The 23,224-nt window shown below is 37.0% G+C and overlaps 2 protein-coding genes across 2 annotated transcripts; one reads left to right on the plus strand and one right to left on the minus strand.

Moving 5' to 3' along the window:
- LOC18773738 lies at positions 1-11,588 on the minus strand. Its single transcript, XM_007208357.2, has 14 exons — positions 11,330-11,588; positions 10,527-11,183; positions 10,084-10,290; positions 9,664-9,975; positions 8,679-8,806; positions 7,286-8,446; positions 6,912-7,053; positions 6,655-6,814; positions 6,257-6,420; positions 4,622-4,707; positions 3,346-3,445; positions 2,441-2,502; positions 1,952-2,111; positions 1-620 (listed from the first exon to the last, which is right to left on the minus strand). Exons 1-14 carry the CDS (start codon positions 11,498-11,500, stop codon positions 447-449), a joined length of 3,684 nt encoding a protein of 1,227 aa, XP_007208419.1. The 5' UTR covers positions 11,501-11,588; the 3' UTR covers positions 1-446.
- LOC109949626 lies at positions 15,183-17,311 on the plus strand. The gene is made up of 3 exons (XM_020565708.1): positions 15,183-15,431; positions 15,885-16,606; positions 16,675-17,311. The coding sequence occupies exons 1-3, from the start codon at positions 15,183-15,185 to the stop codon at positions 17,309-17,311; spliced, it is 1,608 nt and encodes a 535-aa protein (XP_020421297.1).

Consider the following 23,224-nt stretch of genomic DNA (forward strand, 5'->3'; position numbering starts at 1 on the left):
TGGAGAAACAACGAATGCCATTACCAAAATTGTCTATAATACAAAACGGATATAATCATTTCTCTTCCATATACACAGCTCTCAACACTCAAGTCACTAGTCTCCGACAACAAGTAGTAACCATCCTTCACTCTTACAAAACAAAACGGGAAAAAGAAAATATGTACGTGTTGTGATTTAGATTATCAAAAAGCCAAACAAAGATCAGTGTAGGAATTTCCTACCTCAAGGAACATGACCAAACTGAGAAGAATGATATGCAACGTGTCTAATGGAGCTACCAAGGGCTGAGGAATCCTAACATATTTTACGCACATCGATTGGGCATATCATCCACTATGATTCTTCGAGAAGTTACCCTCCTCAACCATTGTAATCAATGAAGCTGCTTCAAGCACGATATGAATCCCCATTTCTCACTTACTCAACGATCATATCACAGAGCTTTAGACTGAGAAGGCATAATAGGCCATTTCATTACCAACATCCGAGTAATACTTGTTGTAGTTGAGGTATTCCCAAAAATGAGAAAGTCCAAATTTCCCATGTTTAGGTGACTTGAGGTAACAGAGGTGCAGTTCTTTCATATTCTTGTCAAACATTTGTTTTATTACGACCACCTGCAAAACAAATGCACATGCATGTTATCGACAGGTTGGTTCTTATTTTAAAACTGTTATTTAAGAGCAAGAGTACAATTGTTCATTTTAATGCTCTACAATACTAATTTTAAAATCAAACAGCACACATCCACCATAATGTCATTTCGGAATCCGGATGCACACCAACCCAGCATGCTTACTTAGGCAGCTCAAGTAACAGCGAGCTGCTTAGGCTGCCATGACACATGAATGCATGTAGATGAAAATACACACAACACAATACCCTTCCCTTGATGACTTGGGTGTTCTTGCAAACATATATTATGCTTTGCATTGTAGGCACACAAAGATACAAAAATTCCGAACAAATTAAGGTTTCCATGTCGAAAGAAAAACGCTGCAATATTATATACCATATTGGGGACCATGTAGATATCGGTTTCTCTGAACCGATGAAAACACCACCCACAAGGAAATGACTTTTTTGAGGTCAGATTTTTATTTTTTAAATATACAAAATAAGAATGGAAATTGCATATAGGATTGCCATTCAGCAATGCATTTAATCACTACAATCCCTATAGTATTGCCTCTGAGCCACTCCATAGACTATATGACGTGAATTAAGCAATGCCCCTTATGACAACCCCCTTTACCAATAGTATTGCAACCACTACCCCTCTATCAATGCCACAGCCAGAACACTCTTTACAACTTCTGCCCCATAGATCAAGTTTATTAGTTCTCTCAATCACTTCTTATTGTGACACATGCCCACAAATCAAACATATCATTAGGGCTCTTGTTAGCTTCTAATTCTGGACTTGGTTAGTTTTTTACCAGCATAGATGTGTACTTCACATTTTGACCTTGATTTGGATCTGGAGCTATTTGGGTTTTCGGAAAAGAAATAGGTGGCGATGGCTGTGATGCAGTTGGATCACAACCCATAATGGTAGTGCTTTCTGGTGACAGCAGGCAAGCAACCAGTCACATTCCTTAATCAGCACACAAAAGCAAAGTAGGAAAATGGGATTCACTTATGAGATACAAGGAATAAGAATCCCATTCCCAGAACGTTTATTCAACACAAACACAGGGTCACATCATAGAAGTATGAAAAATATGTCTGCTTTTGATTTAGATTTCTTATTTTCAGGAAAAAAGAAGGTATATTTGGATTTCTAACTGCACAAGAAACAAAGGTGTCTCAATATCCAACCTAGCAACACTCTTGCCCTTTCACCTCACTGTCGTTGTTGCTTCCATCTTTACTATAAATGGCATTCCTAGTTAAACTTATATTTCCTGAACACAGTTCTTTACAACGTTAAAGATGTGAACATCACCTGAGATATATTGATTCCAGAAAGTCTTGCAATTAAATTCCCTTGACTTGTTCCCACATCCCACATTTCCCCGGTAAGACACGACCTGAAGTCAAGAGCACACTGCAGAATGCTCTCAATGATCCGAGCTATAGGTCGTGTTTCATCAGAGAGGAAACATCTGCAAAGGTTAGATTCATGGTTAACAGAAAATTCAAGGTAACAATGTAATGTCAAACCACAATCTGGGAAAGAACAAGTACAAACAAGATCTTACAACTCAAAAGGATGTAAAATAGAACGTGCTCACACACAGCACACACTTGGTGCCAATCATTCACTCATTTATTTACTATAAGTTAATAAGAATCCTTTTCTTTTACTCATTTATTTACTATAAGTAAATAAGAATTCTTTTATTAAAAGAGTTAGAAAACATAGAAATTAAGAAACATGTGACACGCATATAACAATGGTGAGAAAGTTTATAGAATGACCCACTGAACTTACATGTCAAGCGAATCTATTAAATATGCCAGATGTACAGACTGAAGATCCATCATATCCTTGACCTACAGTAACCAAATGCCAATTTAAGATCAAGAAAACAAAAATGATTCATTATAAACGAGTAATTATATATCTCATCAAAGTTCTAGAACAAAAGGCATACCAGAAGTATTTAGAGTATATGGCGTAAAGAGACATGATATGATTCATAAAAGTCTATCTGGCATTTCATCTGTGAGACACCACTTTAATTAAATAACTTTCCAGATTTACTCAACAATATTAATACAATCTTAAGATGGAGCAATCTAATCAATCTTTTATGTAAATTGGAATCGAGATTTTCTTCTCTTCTTTTCAAATAAGTTTTTATTTTTATCAGAATATTGCATCACAAACAGATACCACCTTAATATCAAAAGATCTCCAGCATGTCACATCTAGAATTGGTCTGTGCTAGCAATAAACCATATACCCGCAGATTTATAGAATTTATAACCTCCCTTCTAGTTTGACCTAGCAGCAAACAAACAAATTTCAAAGGCCTTGGCGATGATAAAATAAACAGTTTTGAATTTTGTTTAATGGTGGGGAAAACAAATGTAGGAGACATTGTTATTCATTGCGCAGGAATCAATCCTTTGATTATTCAAAATTAGCTTAAAAAATTTCAATGTTCCTGTCATGTGGCAAAAAATAGCATTTATTTTAAACAGATCTCTCATCGCCATCAAATGCAAGGTACTTCAGCCATTACATGAGCATTCAATGGAACATAAACATGCCAAAAAAACATGGAATGTCAACTACAAAGTTGATGTACAGTGAATTATGTAATCATTTCAACTCAACTTTCAGGCTTAATTGTATGAAGACTTTATAGATCAAAATAGCAGAATTCAAACCTTATGCTTAAGTGAGTATAGAAACCTGCACCATGATACATGTGATAGCTGTGACTCCACATATTGCTGTAACGTAGATACAAAATGATTGACCTGGTGCCTATGCATAGATCAGATAGTCAAATAATAAACATAATTTTCAATTAGAAATCGTAATTCTAGCATTTGATCAAAATTAAAATTCCTGTGAGGAAGTTTGATTGTCAGAGCAGATAGTCACCAAATGTCTTTCCCTTTACTTTTCATTCTAGGTTAAAGTTAAACCTGGCAGAACTAAGACTACCTGATATACAGACAAAAAGACTATTCTTAGATCAAATAAACAGTTGTCCCTATTATTCCCAGAGCTCCACCCCAACATCTCACGAAAAGAAAATCATTAGATCAAACTTCTCTAATCTTGCCAAAGAGAACAGAAATCCACCGAAACACATCTCAAGACATATGGGGAAGAGGACATTTCAAATGAATCTGTTCTCATTTTCCACAACAACTAGAAAATTTGTTTCCTGCACATCTCACAAAACACATCTTTAATTAGTCAGAAATGAACCCTGCAACTGTCTTGCGGCTCTTCCCTATTTCATTCTCCCCTTTTCCCTTGTTATTTCCCCCTTTTGTGCCCATATTGGGGGCCCAATAGGCCTGCAAGAGTTAGTCCTCTCCTATCCTACAAATCCCACAGCCTTGGTGAATGCAACATTCAATCCCAGGCCCCTTCTAAGATGACAAGAGACCTAACCAAATGAACTGGCAGGAATTAATAATTTCCTTCCACAACTAAAACAGCCATTGATTTTTGTTTTCTGGGTAAACGATTGATTTTAATAGAAGAGTCAAAGGGGGAACATGATAATCTTGAATAAGAATGTTAGCAACTCCTATTCTGAGGTCAACTTACGCATTTGAGAACCAAAAAGAAATTCATTAGAAACATGTTATAAACTTTAGGTCATTTTATAATCATAATATCTTTTTTCTCTAAACTTTATCATTACTCAATAAAAAACAAAGTAGATGCAGCAAAAAAATGAAGGCAAAACATCTGAAAGGATGAGGTGGGATGAAAAGTTCAAACTTATCATGCCACAACGAGAAAGCAAACGTCAGCAGAAAACAAGTGTTGGAAAACATAAATCTCTGAATCCAGATGTGGGAAACTAATTAACAGATATAATTAGGATTACAGTAAATAATCCCAAAGGCAGATACACTGAGAGGAATAGCTCCTAATTCACCAAAATTAAATTTAAAACGGACCAATTGCTCAAAGTACCTCATCTTCACTAATGCATTGAAATGACTCACTTCCCTTTCATTTTGTTCAGAGTCGTTATTCTGACTAATTGAGTGCACCAAATCCTGCACATATAAAGTAAATTTTAGTATCCTTTTTGCGACAAAAACAAAAGGATCACGTGAATTACCATGCATTTCCATGAGCCAAATGCAAATCCAAGTAAGTTTGTACATAACCCAAACCCATTATTTTTCAGATTTAAACTTCAAAGAATTTCACCCACTTCATCGAACACTAATTTATGTCGTCAAATCTCAAAAAATAAAAAAAATTCCTGAAAACTACATGATAAAGCTTTTCCTCAAAAGAAATGGAGCAGTGTGGTAAAAATTTAACAAATTTTCTTGTTGACATTTCAAAGTCAACAGAGAGTTCAAGAAGAAGAAAAAACAGAAAATTACTTATGTTAAGGGCATTAAAACAAGCATTTATGCAGTCTGAAACTGGGAAAAAGAAAAGGGGTAGTTAAAGGAAAATCATGTAGCAAAACATCATTATTTTCAACTATATTACAGAAGACTTATGTCTCGGCAATCCTTAATTTAGTTCCGAAATGAGAAGTTAAATCAACTTCAAAGAACGCCCTATTGCAAACCAACAGTAGTTAGTTCTCTTGCCAGTGAAATATTTTTACTGTTGTACTGCTTAAGATTCAGAAGAATTATCAGCTGGTAAAAGTGCAACCACATTTGAAAAAGAAACGTCAAATCACAAACACAAAGCACAGAAGGGTACAAAAAAATGAATGCTATATGACCCAGCCTCTATCACTAAATGATATCTCACCCCTTTCTAGAAGTTGAAGCTTCAGAGCTCTAGCTGGGCAAGAGAAGTTTTAGGATGGGGGGAGATTAATAAACGCCTACACTAAGGGGCTGTTCGGTAACGTTTTCAAGGCCCCGTTTTCATTTTCTACCAAAAACGCATTCGGTATGTCGTTTTCATTTTCACTGGAATTGTTTTCCAAAAACAAATTCAAACTCATGTACAAATACTGAAAACACCAAATTATCGTTTACGTTTTCTACCCAATGTATTGGTCGGATTGCTTTCTTTTTCTTTTCTTTTCTTTTTTCAATTTTTAGTTTTTTCGTTCCACTTCATTATTTTATTTTGCTACACCAGTGTATATTAATTTTACGATAAAACCATCACATATTATTCAATTTCATCTTTATGTTTAAATATTTATTTTAAACTAAAGATAATATTATTTTATTATCTAGGTTTTTCTAAAATAAGATTTTTTATTATTTTAATTATACATTATTATTCTCAAAGTACACATTTTTCATTGTTTGTAATAATTTAAGCCTTTAAAATTTCAGAATTTTTCAAAAATATATTTTATGGGACAGAAATTAGCAAAAAATATACTTGAAAAATAACTCACAAATTTTTATTCTCAAATTCTCCTACCAGACACGTTTTTACTATTTTTATTTTCTGAACCTGTTTTCCAATTAATCTACTAGAGGCATTTTCGAATCCTGAAACTGCAAATTCATTTTCTTGTTCTCGTTTTCATTCTCATAAAATATTCTCATAAAACATTCTCCAAAAACATTACTGAACAGGCCCTAAGCTTTTAATCAGTCAAAGAATCCATACCTTTAATTGGCGCCATACATCAGTCAATGAGAAAATAGCAAGCTTCACTTGTATCAGAAAGCTGAATATCTCGGCATACATTTTCAATGCACTAGGACTCAAAATAATACTGATTGGCCAGTCTACTCTATAACCCAAACCAAGAAAATTGAAGGAATGGACTCCTGCATCATTGACAGGTAAAATATTAGAGGGTGGAGAGAGAGAGAGATGACAGAAGAAATGCCAAATGAATTTTAAAATGTGTTTCAAAATTCCAAGCATAACCAAATCTGAAATGAACAAAAAGAAGGGATGCACTAAATGCTTTTTTTCGACATTATAAACTTATTTGAACAACAATCAATTGATGTGCCAATAGATGATGAAACATTGTGAACAACAGTATAATAATATACCAATAACAGACGCTGAAAGAGGCATTGCATCATGTCCTTTCATGTACACAAATAACCTGTCCTTATGAGGGTCACGTTCACATGATGACCTCTGAACTGATGACTCAAGGAAACCTTGAATTTCTGAAAGTCTATGATCTGCCTCTGTAACACACCATTTCTATAATTTCCAGAAGAACAAGAAAAAGAAATAGAGTCAGATGGTACTATGACGAATCAGATACTAGTATTGAGTAATGACATGAAATGATTATTACATGATGCCAAAGGGACATAATAAACAAATCTGCCCAGTCCGCTAGTTCCATAAAGTGGTATCGCCGCAGAGCCAGTAAATGTTCTTGCAAATCAAATCCTTCTTCAAGCAACTTAATAGTTAACTTGCTGACATACTTATATCTAGCATTTTTAAGGATAAAAATTCTCTTCCAATGGCAACGACATGAAACAGACACACAACCTTAAAATTGTTAACAAGCAATCAAGCACCAAAACAAAGCACACACAAACTGATAGTCATAAAATATTCTATTGAGGCTGTGCCCAACCAAGTATAGACGAGCAAGAGAAAATAACCATAAACAGAACCAGATGAATCTTCCTTCTACTTAATGCACAGAAATAAGGATACTGAAGCATGATTTCCTGCAGAAGGCATTTGTCGATAATAAAATCAAGTGGTATCTCAAAAATTTCTGACAAGCTTTGTCCGTGATCTTCAACTCTATTAACGACAGTGTCACTGAATCTACCAAGCAAACTCTCCCAACAACTACCACCAGAAACATTTGTTAAATTAGCATTTTCTTGGTCGTGGTCCTTTGAGTCTGAAAATGGAAGAGAATCAGATACTTTGGTTTTATCAATCGAGACACTATCCCCACCAAAATCTTGTTTCCCAAAGCGATCGCTCTTAACACTGGTAACAGAGGCATTGAAGTCCACGAGCCCTGCAGGTAGCTTTTCCAGACACACCTTAAAAGGGTCTTTTATCAAAGAAAATTCAAAGCAAGGCAAAGAATGTCCAAATTCCCTTCCGTATCTCTCTCCAGGCTTGGTTATCAGGTGAAGTAAGTTATTCTTTGTCAACATTGGATTCATGCTGAGAAAATTGTTATGGGAGTTAACTTTCCACTGTTGTAACGTAAATAAATCTGAAGAAGTATATGTCACATTTTGAGGTTGATCCTTGCCATAGGCTTCTTCAATTAAAGCACTATTAGTCCCAACTCTTTTTCTGAAATATGATGTGCCCTCCTTTAAGGCCTCTAGTATTCTTTCATTCACCTTTGAGGGAGAGTCCATTGGATGTGACCTTCGACCATCTTTGTACTCTTCATCAATGGCAGAATAACTGTCAAAAAGACCACCTTCTGGCCAGTCCTTATCAGATAGACAATCTGCAAACTGAACATCAGACATAGCTGACAAGTTCGATTCTTTTGGTTTTATGGGCACAGATATTTGACTTGTAAACACACCTTTATGATGAGAATGTGCTAGGGCATCTCTTCTTTCACAAAGTCTACTCTGGTCACTTACTATATGGCATGACTCTTCACGTACATGAGCCTTTTGCAAATTATCAACGGGCATACTCATTGAAAAGCTTAAGGCAGATAAATATTTTTGTTCCATCCCAACAATATGATTGGGAAGCTCAACCATCTGCTCAGACACATTTTGCTCTGCAGAAGTACTGTCAAATGAACATTCAGATGACTCGTAAGAATCCGTGAGGTCAGATAGACCATCCCTTGCACTTAACTCACCAGAATCCAAATCATGAACCCTGAGATTAGAGAAATCCAATCATTCATGAAGCTGCAACAACATTTGGAAGGAAAGAACAAGAAACAGGATAAAGGAACATATGTATTCACCAACACACGGTATGAAGAACCATGCATGCAGAAGCGCAACAGTCATGTAGACAGCATACACATACATACATCTATCCACACAGATTGGGGGGGGGGGGGAGGGTGGGGGGTGGGGTGGGGGGCGGCGGCGAGAGAGATTACCCATTTGACTCCCTTTTATCATTTGTTGGAGAAGGAATAAAATTGTCATCCAAAGCAAATAAACCTGGGTTGGTTGAACTCCTACCACCATTATCCAAGAGAACAGGCAGTGTACCTGGTCGAACTACCTGCATAAATAAAAACAATCAAATTATTAGAAAATCAGATAACAACAGAAACTAGCATTGCAGCAAAACTGTATGAAAGCAGGTAGACATGAAACATATGTTTCTCTCATTCACAACCCTGAATCCTCCTTGTAAAGAACAGAGTTGTAGATGAATGAAAGAGAGGCACCTATAAGCCAGGACATAGTTTAAATTGAAAAATCTATAACACTGAATTGAAAAATCTATAACACTGAATTGAAAAATCAAAAGTGGCAAGTCATAAAAACAAACTGAGTAAAGTCTACTTCTATCAGCACTAACCTTGTCGCTTATGAAGCATCTAATTATACAAAAGTATAAAACTTAAATCAGTTTATTAGTATCTTGTTCTGCTTTGCATCTTAGGTATAAAAGAAAAAGGGAGGGGGGGTATATATGCACTGCATAAAACCAATTTGCTCATCATAAGCAGAGTTTCAACCTAACAGCAGTATAGGTTACTGCAAACCAGCAGCATACCTTTAAAAAATTATAATAATAAATCAGAGCGACAGTATGGTATTTGCATCTGAAAAGAATTAGTTCAACCTAGGACTGTAGTGGCATGAGCTATTAAGAGAGAGGAATTTGAATGTAAGAAACCACCAAGGCTAATTGTAAATTAAATACAGACAGACTCTAATTATGCCTAGGAATGCAAAAGCATCATATCTCTACATTGACCGGAAACTGAAGAAAATGCTATTTGCGTTGCATGCTGCAACTAAGAAACAAAGACAAAAATATATAAAACTAATTAGAGTTATAATTGCATTATTTTTTTGTACAATAACATAGTTTCTATATAAAGAAACTAAATTATCAGAGTGGATGACCTGTTGATATCTGAACTCTAATTTCGCTGAAAGATTCTCAAGTTTTTCCTGCATTCTTCTGTAATATCTGTCCCTTGAAAGTAACATGGCCTCTACATTTCCTTTTATAAATGTCAATGGAGACGAATAATATGGACAATTGCCCGAAAATCCAGTCCAGCAGGGAAGAAAACCCTCGTAAGTATGGTCGTTGGTGGCAACAAAAGTACACAATTCAAGCAATTTCACTAGAACTTGCAGCTGCTGACCAGCTCTGACAAGTGGAATCAAGACATCCTTCAAAAAACAAGGAACAGAAACTCCATCTTGTTCCTGAGGCACAAATGGTAACCATGAGAACTGATATGAAGAAGAGAATCATGTATTCAACGAAAACAGAATTTAATTCCAATTTTCCAATATTAAAGGTAACAGCATTACCCTAATAGTTGCCAATGGGAAGTCAATAGAGATGTCAGCTTTACCATGTTGATTTGGAGATAGACTGTCAGCATATTCTACAACAAACTCCTTGTAAGGGTCACTAATCTCAGCTTTGAAAATCCATGATCTAATAAAGCCACAATACGGTTCACATGTACGAAGAAAAAGAAATTTGAGTAAAGGACGATGAGCAGGATCAGCAACCTAAACAAAGAATAAATAAAATTGTCAATGAGTGTCCATTAGCAGAATTTAACCTTTTAAAACATTTATGTTACTAGACTTTTTTATGTCACTGCAATGTCCATTACCATTAAGACAATTACAGCCATGTGAGGGGATGCCATAACAGCAAACTTTAAAAAAAAAAAAAAAAAAAAAAAAGGCATTCCATACTAAAATTACAAAGTTTCATGTTGGGAAAAGCAAAGTAATCTAACCTGTAATTGAGTATACAGATATGAGAGTAAATCCCCTCCTCTGTAGAAATTACAAAATTCCAAATTTGCTTTTGTAATCAATTCTTCAAGAGAGGATACTGAGAAACAACTGGAGAATTGATATAAGTTGCATAAGTTCGTAAGGGCTTCAATCTGAGTCCTCAATTCCTTTGTGTGCAAATAGAACTCCAACAAAGTAAGTACAGAATACACTACACTGTTCAGACATCCCACCACAGAAGACGGACACGAAGAGCGCCTTAAACCCACTGATGCATACAAGGTATCCAGTGCACACATGTAACCTTCCACAACCTTTCCCACCGAAACAGCGAAAGCATGATTAACAAGACTATATGGAGGGCACTGTTTCACTTGAGCTTCACCATCAACATGGTCTTCACTTTCCACATTCAAATTCGAAAAATAGTCCACAAATTTCCGGAGAAGAAAGACAAGCAAACCTGAGCAGCCAATGGGCTGGAGAATGTTTCCCAGAGCATGAGTGCTTGAAGACCTACTCCACAGACTTGGAATTTGATGGAAGGTCCTATCAGCCGGGTCAGAGCAAAATGCAGCAGAAAGTTTCTGGATGCTAACAAGGGCCGTTTCAACTCCTTGCAGTGCATTCATCGCCAACCGCACCAAACTTGCCTCCTGTTCCCAAATGTTCACAGTTTTCTTAAATTAAATACAAAAATATTTTCCTTCAAAATTCAATTTTCCATAGAAACAAACAGAGAACTTGGAAAATGGATGGAGTTTATGGATGAAACCCTAAATTGAGAGAAAGCGGGACTTACGGAGACGGTGGAAGCATGGTAGAGGGAGTGAGAGGAAGAGGACTTGGGGTTTCGAAGATGGAAATTTCCGCTTTCGGATGGGATCGATTCCCAGGTAGTTGGAGGAAGCCATGGATCTTCCAGGTTTAGATTCTCAAACAATGAGGATGCGAAATTGGTGTCCATCGCCATAATCTCATTCGTCTTCTTCCTGTGTGTGAGTGAACTGGAGAGTAGTAGTAGAAATCTCTCCAGAGACTCAATTACCCCGCCTAAGCTATATATAGGCAAGAGGAGTTTTAAATTTAAAATAAATTAGTTTGCTCCTTTCTTTTATTTCGTCAGAACTAGTTTCTTTTTCTTTTTTCTTGTTCTTTTTTGCACATAGAAAATTCTAGGGGTGGCATTTTAGACCGAAAAACTGCAAAAACCAACCGACAATTTACCTCAATGAAACCGCAATCGCAAGAAACTGAACCACATTTGCGGTTGAGGTTACGGTTACGGTATTTGATTTTCAAAACTTACGGTTACCGCAAACCGTGACTATATTTTTTATATAAAAAAATTTGCATTTTGTAGATAGCATCGGTGCTCAAACAACACAACGAGGTCCTTCAAATCCACTCACCACCACCAACACTTGAGTTTGTAACATGGGTGCATTGCATTTTCCTTTTAGTTTGTAACTTTAATTAACTTTGAATTGGATTTTTCCTTTGGGTTGTAACTTTAATTCATTTTGCATTGCATTTTTCTTTTGTTTTATAACTTTAAAGGATTTGGAATTGGAATGCTTGAGAAGTTGAGGTTGCGAATGCTTGAGAAGTTTAACCTTAGTTGGAATGCTTGGAATTGTAACTTTAATTTTCTTTAGGTTGTGAATTTATATTTTTGGGTTAAAGTATGCTTGAACTCAAAAGGCTTCAAAAGAAGCATCAAAATTAGGCCTAAAATGTGGAAGATTGGATTTTTATGACACAAAAGAACTTGCGGTTTTAAATCGCTAATTCACGGTAATCGACCGCTTTTTGTGGTTTACTGCAGCGGTAAACTGCAAAAAGCGATCGGTTTACAGTTTCAAAAATCACCATACCGCAAATAGTCGGTCGGTTTGCAGTTTGAGCAAAAATTCTGGGTTACCGAATCGCAACCACCCCTAGAAAATTCTAGGGAGACAACCTGATTATGTAGCACATTTCGGGCTTGTTTGTTACACCTCCTTGGCTTGGATTGGCTTGGCTAAAAGTTAATCTCATGTTTGTTGTCACTAGTCCTAGTATTAAGTGGGATTCGTAATCCCAGGCCCACCAAAAACACCTTCTTAGGTGTTCTTAGCTAAGCCCATGTGAAAATGAGGGACTACTAGTCCCGACCAAAGCTCTGCAACCAACTCCACCAAAGTGCCAACGGCAACCACCGACCACCCAAACGGCTATCACAACCACCGACTATGGGTTGCAAATGGCAATGGCAGGCAGCAAAAACGATGGCAGACCGCGATGGCAGTCTGTGTCGACGACGACAGACCATCACGGCGATTGAAGCTATTCGACAATTTATCTTTGGGTCTTCATCAATTTGCTCTGCTTCTGCCTCTCTCTCACGTTTGTTTTTGGATGATGATTTTGACGTGGGCTGTGGATTTCTGCCATGATTTAGGTGTGAGCTCCTGCCTCTCCCTCAAATTTGTTTCTACAAATTACTTACCACACCAAAGCTAAAGTATTTTAACTGGATGACGTTTTTAGGTGGGGTAAAAATTAGAAGAAGAGAGAATATAGATAGAGAAGAAGAGGAGAAGGAGAGAGCATGGAGAAGAAGAGATGAAAAAGACGCAGAGAGAGGAGATGAAGAAGAAAGAGTAGAGGGAGAGAGAAGAAAAGTATAAATAAAAAAATAAAAAAATTCATTTGCTTTCTTTTTAAAATTTAAAAAATTTAGTCCTAGTCTAATTGTACACCAAACGCAGTATTAGGCTTATCCAACTTATATCAATCCAAGACAATCTCAGTGTTTAGTCTAGTCCATGATAGTTCAGCATACCAAACGACCTCGAAGTGAGGCCTATATTTATTAGAGATGTGCTACACAAAGGATGTGGAGTGGCCTAATGGTTCCCTTTCCCCCTTAGAGCACTTCCACCCTAGTATAAGTGTGGCCTATTTATTAGAGATGTGCTACACAAAGGATGTGGAGTGGCCTAGTGGTTCCTTCTCCCCCTTAGAGCACTTCCACCCTGATAACTCATATATTTATACATATATATCATCCATTTCTAGTCTATTTGTGATGTTTTTGAGTTAAACTTGTTGCGTTTTACCCTATTTTGTGTTAGTATGCAGTTGCATCTACTTTAGGATCAAGTTGAAGGCAAAAGAAATGAAAACATGTCATTTTTGGAGCTGACCCTTATTCAAACATGGAAACAAGTTTCGTGACCTGTTTTGAAGACCAAATAAAGAATCCAAGTTGAACCTGGCTTGGTTGAAGACTAAGAGCATAATGGGAAAGCAATGGGGATTTCTAGCCTGATTTGGAGGTACCAAATAAGGCAAAAACGTGCAAAATAAAGGCTGATTTGTTAGGATCTCTTTGGAATATCTTGCAGCCTCTTTTACCCCATAAAAAATTGCCTTTTAGCCACTTTTAAAACCCCTATTTATTTTGGACGTTTTTCACAACCCTAGAACGGACTTCTTGGTAATTCTCTCCTTTCATGCACACTAAAACCCTAGCCGTCTATATATTTCCACCATTAGGGCTCAGTGCAAGAGGTGGTTCTTGGAGAAGTTCAACATCAGAATTGGTTCAATGGTTTCCTCTCATGAATTTATTTTCAATCATGTTGTTTATTTTTGTTTTAATCTCTTTGAACATGATGTGTAACTAAATTCATAGCTAGGAATTTCGATGTAGCCTTGCAACATTGATCCATGTTTCTAAGTTAAAATATTCAGTTCATCAATCTCTTTCTTGTTTCATTCACTGAATCTATTGTTCAATTCGTTTGTCAATTTTAATGTTTGATCACCATGAGAGTCGCCTACAGATTATCTAGACAAGGTTATAGTAAACATCATGCTTAATCTTGGTAGACATGTGAATGAATGAAGAGAATGCTATGCAAACATCATGCTGTGTATTTTCTTTGGTTCTTTAACATTTTCTTGCATGCTAATGACTCTTAACTTGGAACCAAAGTTGAACATCCCAACTAGGTTGCATATTAGGAGAATTTGATCAAAACCACACATCATATGGCTGGTCATATCTATGTAAAACGAACTCTGGAAACAGGTTGGTAGTTGAGTACGGTTTAATTTTATAAACATGGAATTAGTTTTGCAACGGTGAATTCAAAATCCCTAGTCTCATCCCTATTCTTTCTACATCAATATATTATTCACTACTACATTCTTCTTGCATTTTAAGTTATTTTTCATTTACAACACAAAAACTACTTTCAAATTGTCACTTTCATTTTTAGTTAGGGTTCTTTCAAAACTAGTAATTTATAGAGGTCCAATCGGTCCCTGTGGTTCGACACCCTTACTTGTACCACTTTACTAACCATATATTGGCACTTGGATGGAACACAACAAAATTTTGGCGCCGTTACCAGGGACTGATTTCAATCTTCTATAATTGCTTGTTCTCAAACCCTAATTTCGTTTTATTTTTGTTTCTCATGTAGTATATGTCAGATACACTTGCTGAGATAGGCCAAAGACTTGAACATTTGAAGAGCAACACTTTTGAGAATTCTATATCAAGTAGTGCCCAGACTAGCAGTGTAGAAGAGGACAATAGTTCTTCTAGCCCAACGAGTGTAGATTCTTTCGATAACTCTAATTCTAACAGAGAATAAGAGATGGCTGGCAATAATGATGACAACCGAGCTTTGGAAGATTATGCTCAACCGGTTATACCAAATTCCCCTTCGTGCATCTTGCTACCTACTGAAGCTAGAAATTATGATCTCAAATCTTCACATTTTCACATGCTTCCTTCTTTTTATGGTTTACCTAACGAAGATCCATTAGCCCATATTAAGGAATTCTACAATGTTGTGAGTGGTTTACCTTTGCAGGGAGTGACTGAAGCAAATATGAGGATGAGGGTTTTTCCTTATACATTGAAAGATAGAACAAAGGGTTAGCTAATGACTTTAGCACCTGGTTCGCTCATCACTTGGGATGCCGTAGCTAAGAAATTTTTGGAGAAGTTCTTCTCTACTCAAAAGACAGCTACTTTGAGAGGGCAAATCTTTAACTTTAAACAAGATGATGGAGAACCTTTCAATGAATGTTGAGAGCGTTTCAAAGGGCTGTTGCTGCAATGTCCACATCATGGGTTACCTCTTTACTTACAAATGCAAATTTTTTATGATGGACTAACCCAAACATGTCAATCGACTGTTGATAATGCAGCAGGTGGAGCTTTGAAGAAAAAAAATGCTCAAGAGTCATATAACATTTATGAGATGTTGGGATCTAATACTCAACACAAAGACACAAGAGGTAAACGAGTTGGAGTGTATGAAATGAGTTCTAGTAATGATCTTGCCTTGCAGGTGGCTAGTTTGGAAAAGAAGCTCAATTCTATGCTCAATATGGTGCCTAAGATAGCTGAGGTGTGTGCCATTTGCAACATACCAGGTCATCCTACTTATCAATGCTCGGCTAGTGAGGCTTATCCCGAATTCATTCAAGAGCAAGTGAATCTCATCAATTCTTACAATCAGATGCCGAGGAATGACCCGTTCTCTAATACATATAACCCTGATTGGAGAGATCATCCCAATCTCTCATGGAAGAATAACAATCAATTTCAAAATTTCCAACCAAAGCCTGCCACTACGCTTGAAGATACGGTCAAAATGCTAGCTCAAAACACCGTTCAATTCCAGCAAACTACCAATAGTACTCTCCAACAACATTCAGCTGCTCTAACCAAAATGGAGACACAATTAGGTCAGATTGCTGATGCCTTGAGTCAAAGAGAACCCGGAATATTTCCAAGCCAACCGGTGATACTTCAAAGGAACCAAGAGCAAGCCAAAGCAGTCATAACACTTAGAAGTGGTAAGGTTATTAATAATGGAGTTGGCAATGAAGTTACTAATGAATATGATCATGTGAGTGCAGGTCCCACTCAAGAAGAGAATAAGAAACCGAATGACGATCCAAGCAATGCCATTTCTTCATTTGAAGCTCCAAATTTTCACAAGGCTGAACAACCTTATTCTCCACCCATCCCATTTCCTGGAAGACTTGCCAAAAGTAAGCAGGATAAGTCATTTAAATTTTTTTTGATATTTTAAGTAAAGTGAATGTTAATTTACCTTTGCTTGATGTCATTAGGAATATGCCACTGTATGGGAAATTTTTCAAGGAACTAAACACTTATAAGAGGAAGTATGGACCTAATGAGAAGGTGGTGGTGTTTGAAAATGTGAGTGCTGTGCTTCAAAGAAAGCTCCCACCAAAACTCAAGGATCCGGGCAGTTTTTCTATCAATATCACCATTGGAGATAAGCTAGTTGAAAAGGCTATGCTTGACTTGGGGGCTAGCATCAATTTAATGCCCTATTCATTGTATCTTCAATTAGGTTTGGGGGGTTTGAAGGCAACAACTATTTCATTGCAACTTGCTGATCGATCAGTGAAATATCCAAGAGGTATAGTGGAAGATATCTTAGTTCAAGTTGACAAACTAATTTTGCCTGCTGATTTTGTAGTGTTGGACATGGAAGAGGCTCCTTTACATGATCGTGAGTTACCTATTTTGCTTGGGAGACCCTTTATGGCCACGGCAAAGACGATCATAGATGTGCAAAATGGTCTCCTCACCATAACTGTGCTAGGAGAAACTGTACAATTCAAAGTGTTTGAATCTCTTTCTCACCCTTCTAGTTCAATTGATTGTTGTTCGATTGATGTGCTTGATTCACTTGTTTTCTCTAAGTTTTTGCTGGCACAATCCAATGATCCATTATAATATGTTTTGAGTCAATCTCAAAATGACTTTGATGTAGAAGAGCTCATGGAGATGGTGGCTGCCTTGGAAGCATTAAAACAATATCCCTCCACTTTTTCGCCTCTTATAGAGCCATTAGAACCATCTGCCACACATATGATCCCTTCGATTGTTAAACCTCCAAAACTTGACCTTAAACCACTTCCAGCGCATCTAAAATATGCTTACCTAGCTGAGTTTGAAACTCTCCCAGTTATAATAGCATCTGACCTCACCCCTTTGGGAGAAGATAAGCTAATTAGGGTGCTAAAAGAGTTCAAATCAGCCATTGGTTGGTCTATTGCAGATATCAAAGGAATAAGCCCTACCATGTGTATGCATCGAATTTTATTGGAGGAGGGAGCGAAACCAACTCGTGAACCACAAAGAAGGCTTAATCCACACATGAAGGAAGTAGTGAGAGCTAAAGTGCTGAAGTTGCTAGATGTGGGTATCATATACCCGATTTCTGATAGCAAATGGGTCAGCGCTGTTCACGTAGTGCCTAAGAGGATTGGAATCACAGTGGTAAAAAATGAGCACAAAGAGCTTGTTCAAACGAGACCTGCAGCTAGTTGGCGTGTTTGCACCGATTACAGGAAGTTGAATTCAGACACTAGAAAAGATTATTTTCCTATGCCTTTTATTGATCAAATGCTTGAGCGATTAACTGGTCACTCATATTATTGTTTTCTTGATGGATATTCAGGTTATAATCAAATTATGATTGCTCCGGAAGATCAAGAGAAGACTATATTCACCTGTCCTTTTGGCACTTTTGCATATAGGAGGATACCTTTCGGCCTTTGCAATGCCCCAGCAACATTCCAAAGATGTATGCTGGCAATCTGTTCAAATATGATTGAGAGATTTATTGAGGTATTCATGGACGATTTTTCAGTTTTTGGTTCTTCTTTTGATAATTGTCTTAACCATCTCTCTCTAGTGCTTCAAAGATGTCAGGAAACAAATTGGATTCTCAATTGGGAAATGTGTCAATTTAAGGTGAAACAAGGTGTTGTGTTGGGGCATGTAATATCCAACAAGGGTATTGAAGTTGACAAAGCAAAAATTGACATCATCTCAAATATGGCAGCCCTTGCTTCAGTGAAGGGAGTGAGAAGCTTTCTAGGACATGCTGGTTTTTATCGTCGTTTCATTAAGGATTTTTCCAAGATCACTCATCCATTGTGCAATCTTTTTGCCAAAGATGTTGTATTTCACTTTGATAAAGATTGTATGAATGCATTTATTACCTTGAAACATGAACTAACCTCTGCTCCTATCATTATGGCACCAGATTGGTCTTTGCCTTTTGAGCTAATGTGTGATGCCTCTGACTATGCTATTGGTGCTGTTTTAGGTCAAAGAGTAAATAAGCTGCCACACGTAATCTACTATGCAAGTCGGACGTTAAAAGATGCTCAACTCAATTACTCTACAACTGAGAAGGAGTTGCTTGCTATTGTTTTTGCTTTAGAGAAATTTCGTTCATATCTTGTTGGCTCTAAAGTTATTGTTCACTCTGATCATGCAGCTCTTAGGTTTTTGTTGACCAAGAAAGATGCTAAACCACATTTGATCAGATGGATACTCTTGTTACAAGAGTTTGACCTAGAAATTCGAGACAAGAAAGGGAGTGAAAATATTGTTGCTGATCACTTGTCGCGCCTTGTTGATGAAAACCATGGAGATGAACAAATTTTGCCTCTCAACGAATCATTCCCGGATGAACAACTCTTTGTCATTCAAGATAAAGAGCCATGGTATGCTGATTTTGTCAATTATCTTGCTTCTGGTGTAATTAGAGATGATTTGACTTTTCAGGAGAGAAAGAAGTTCTTTTCAATGGTGAAACACTACATGTGGGATGGGATGAGCCCTATTTGTTCAAGTATTGCCCTGACCAAATCATTCGAAGATGTGTTCCAGAGAGTGAGCAGCAAAGCATACTAACATTCAGTCATGCATTGGCATGCGAAGGTCATTTTAGTGCTAAAAAGACAGCTTTAAAGGTTTTACAATCTGGTTTCTTTTGGCCTACATTGTTTAAAGATGCTTTTGATTTTTGCTCTAAATGTGATAGGTGTCAGAAAATGGGGAGCTGTTTGATGTGTGGGGAATTGACTTCATGGGACCATTCCCATCTTCTTTTGGATACATATACATACTAGTGACGGTAGATTATGTATCAAAATGGGTTGAGGAAACAGCTACACGAACTAATGATCACAAGGTTGTTTTGAATTTTCTCAAAGATATGATTTTCACTAGGTTTGGAACTCCGGGAGCTATCATTAGCGATGGTGGCAGTCACTTCTGCAACAAACCTTTCAAGGCATTGATGAAGAAGTACAACATCACACATAAAGTGGCAACTCCATACCATCCTCAAACCTCTGGACAAGTGGAAATCAACAATAGAGAAATAAAGAACATCTTGATGAAAACCGTCGGCCCTACAAGGAAGGATTGGTCACTAAGGTTGAATGATGCACTTTGGGCGTATCGAACAGCGTACAAGACCCCAATTGGAATGAGCCCTTATCGACTGGTGTTTGGAAAGGCATGTCATCTGCCAATGGAGCTCGAGCACCGTGCATATTGGGCCATAAAGAAGTTCAATTTTGATCTCAAAGAAGCTGGTACAGTGATGAAGCTCCAACTCAATGAGTTGGAAGAGCTCAGAAATGAATCATATGAGAATGCAAGGATCTACAAAGATCGAACCAAGCTCTACCATGACAAAGCAATTCTTAGGAAGGAGTTTCAACCAGGTATGAAAGTACTTTTGCATGACTCACGTTTGCGACTGTTTCCAGGTAAATTGAAGTCTAGATGGGTTGGACCATTCAAAGTGCTTCAAGTATTTCCCCATGGAGCTATGGAGATAGAAAACATCAAGAATGGCAACCGTTTTAAGGTCAATGGATAGCGTTTGAATCCTTATTTGGAGAATGTTTCACAGGAGCAGGTTTATGTCGTTATAGATTCTCTCGAGTTTATGGCAACTTAGACATACTACCATGTCTTGCCTAGACATTAAATAAAGCGCTTGCTAGGAGCAACCTAGCTGGGTTTGTGTTCTTTCCGTTTATTTGTGTCAATTTTTAGCTTTTATTTTATTTCTTTCCATGCACACTGTGCCAATTTGCATTGCATCCATTCCATTCATTTTTTTTTTTTAAACATCGAGGACAATGCTTAGTTTAGGTTTGGGGGTGTGGGATTTTTGTTTGTTTTTAGTTCTGGTTAAAGTTTGCTTTTGCTTACTAATGTGAATGTATATGAGGGCTATGGTTTACAATGAGGACTACTGCGATGTCATGAAAAAGTTCATATCATATCTTTTTTTTTTTCGAAGCTGTTACTCTTGGAATCGTGGTGGTTAAAGTATCATGCTCAAATTCTGGAAGAAGAATTGTGGAGAGGGTCTAAAGTGTTTGAGCCTATTTACTTCTTTGAGCCTATTTACTTCTTTGAGAGGGTCTAAAGTGTTTGTACTCCTATCTTTTTACTTCAATTTCATTTCAAATGATCTCATTATTTTTGTTTGACTGAATGCTAAGAATTGTTCGCTTTTGCAGATACCATGTGTTTGGTAACATTCATGAATGAACTCATTGAGATGATGTTAGGCTATACATGTCTTAACCACCAAAAGGCCTAATTTCTTACCTTTATGTGTGTGCCATTACCCCATTTTGAAGCCAAACATTTTTAGCCATTTTCTTTTCTCACATTTGTTTCCCCATATCCTTTTATCTCAATATGAGATATTTAGCCCATTACAGCTATACCCTATAGTTTGGGGAATACCAAAGTGATGAAGACAAAGATAATTCGAGCTCTACATCAAGAAAGTGGTATGTACCGAGGTATGTGTGCTGGAATTGTAGAAAAAAGAAACAAAGTTTTAGAAAAGAATCAAAGAGGATGTAATTTCTAAATCCTTCCATTATCGCACGGGTCCTGGATGCCACGAACAAACAATAAAGATCAATTCAAGAGGAGGGCTTGCTGCTTTCACAAGGAAGACACTTTGGTATGTCCCAAGCTTTAGTAGTTCCTATCCTTTCTTTCATAGCCCCTGACCTAAGCCTTACATTACACACCTTGTGAAAGACTTAGTTGATCTTTGGGGATGTATTCATAGGTGCTGCTAAGTATGTGTGCTATCCATATTCTTAGTGTTTAAGTCCTTTCATGAGATCTGTCCAGAAATGGTGCTTTTATTTCATATTTCATATGTGAGGATTTTGATTCCCTTTTACATAACTTCACTCACATATGTTTGAGGAGAGACCACACCTTAGGATTTGAGTGAAAATTTGAGTGATATCTGTGAGGACTAGAGTTGAGGCGATTTCTATCTTTGGCATTTGAGTATGGTGTCTTTGAAATCATGGGACATGGAGTAATTATTATTTTTACACTATACTTATGATATGATTCTTTGAAGTGGCAGACTAGTGGTTTGAATGTATGACTAAGCTTTCATTGGTTCTTATTAGTTTGCTATAAGTATGCTTTAACCAATTTACTTGCAAGTATGCAGATGTTTGCGGGAGTCATCACTGTAAACCCTCACGAGACACAACTCCTCCTACTAGGGACACCTAGGGGTTTAAAGGCTTGTTGCACATGCTCAGTGCACTCGTTTAACCAGCGAAAGTGGTCTAGTTAGATTTTAGTTTCAGTTTTGCTCGAGGGCTGGCAAAAATCAGGTTTGGGGGTATTTGATAACTCATATAATTATACATATATATCATCCATTTCTAGTCTATTTGTGATTTTTTGAGTTAAACTTGTTGCATTTTACCCCATTTTGTGTTAGTATGCAGTTGCATCTACTTTAGGATCAAGTTGAAGGCAAAAGAAATGAAAACATGCCATTTTTGGAGCTGACCCTTATTCAAACACGGAAACAAGTTTCGTGACCTGTTTTGAAGTCCAAATAAAGAATCCAAGGTGAACCTGGCTTGGTTGAAGACTAAGAGCAGAATGGGAAAGTAATGGGGATTTCTAGCCTAATTTGGAGGTGCCAAATAAGACAAAAACGTGCAAAATAAAGGCTGATTTGTTAGGATCTCTTCGGAATATCTTGCAGCCTTTTTTACCCCATAAAAACTTGCCTTTTAGCCACTTTTAAAACCCTTATTTATTTTGGACATTTTTCACAACCCTAGAACGGACTTCTTGGTAATTCTCTCCTTTCATGCATACTAAAACCCTAGCCATCCATATATTTCCACCATTAGGGCTCAGCGCAAGAGGTGGTTCTTGGAGAAGTTCAACATCAGAATTGGTTTAAGGGTTTCCTCTCATGAATTTATTTTCAATCATGTTGTTTATTTTTGTTTTAATCTCTTTGAACATGATGTGTAACTAAATTCATAGCTAGGAATTTCGATGTAGCCTTGCAACATTGATCCATGTTTCTAAGTTAAAGTATTCAGTTCATCAATCTGTTTCTTGTTTCATTCACTGAATCTATTGTTCAATTCGTTTGTCAATTTTAATGTTTGATCACCATTGGAGTCGCCTACAGATTATCTAGACAAGGTTATAGTAAACATCATGCTTAATCTTGGTAGATATGTGAATGAATGAAGAGAATGCTATGCAAACATCATGTTGTGTATTTTCTTTAGTTCTTTAATGTTTTCTTGCATGCTAATGACTCTTAACTTGAAACCAAAGTTGAACATCCCAACTAGGTTGCGTATTAGGAGAATTTGATCAAAACCACACATCATATGGCTGGTCATATATATGTAAAACGAACTCTGAAAACAGGTTGGTAGTTGAGTACGGTTTAATTTTATAAACATGGAATTAGTTTTGCAACGGTGAATTCGAAATCCCTAGTCTCATCCCTATTCTTTCTACATC

This window comes from Prunus persica, chromosome G6 (genome assembly GCF_000346465.2).
Source record: "Prunus persica cultivar Lovell chromosome G6, Prunus_persica_NCBIv2, whole genome shotgun sequence".
Taxonomy (NCBI): domain Eukaryota; kingdom Viridiplantae; phylum Streptophyta; class Magnoliopsida; order Rosales; family Rosaceae; genus Prunus; species Prunus persica.

Bases quoted from the DNA above. Each gene is read 5' to 3' on its own strand.
- LOC109949626 (XM_020565708.1), top strand. From the start codon at position 15,183: ATGGCTGGCAATAATGATGACAACCGAGCTTTGGAAGATTATGCTCAA. The intron at 15,432-15,884 runs GTTTTTCCTTAT...CTTGCCTTGCAG, and splicing joins AAGCAAATATGAGGATGAGG to GTGGCTAGTTTGGAAAAGAA. The intron at 16,607-16,674 runs GTCATTTAAATT...TGATGTCATTAG, and splicing joins GCCAAAAGTAAGCAGGATAA to GAATATGCCACTGTATGGGA.
- LOC18773738 (XM_007208357.2), bottom strand. From the start codon at position 11,500: ATGGCGATGGACACCAATTTCGCATCCTCATTGTTTGAGAATCTAAAC. The intron at 8,807-9,663 runs GTCATCCACTCT...TTATTTATGCAG, and splicing joins TAGAGTTCAGATATCAACAG to GTAGTTCGACCAGGTACACT. The intron at 6,421-6,654 runs GTATATTATTAT...TCAATGATGCAG, and splicing joins TCTTTCAGCGTCTGTTATTG to GAGTCCATTCCTTCAATTTT.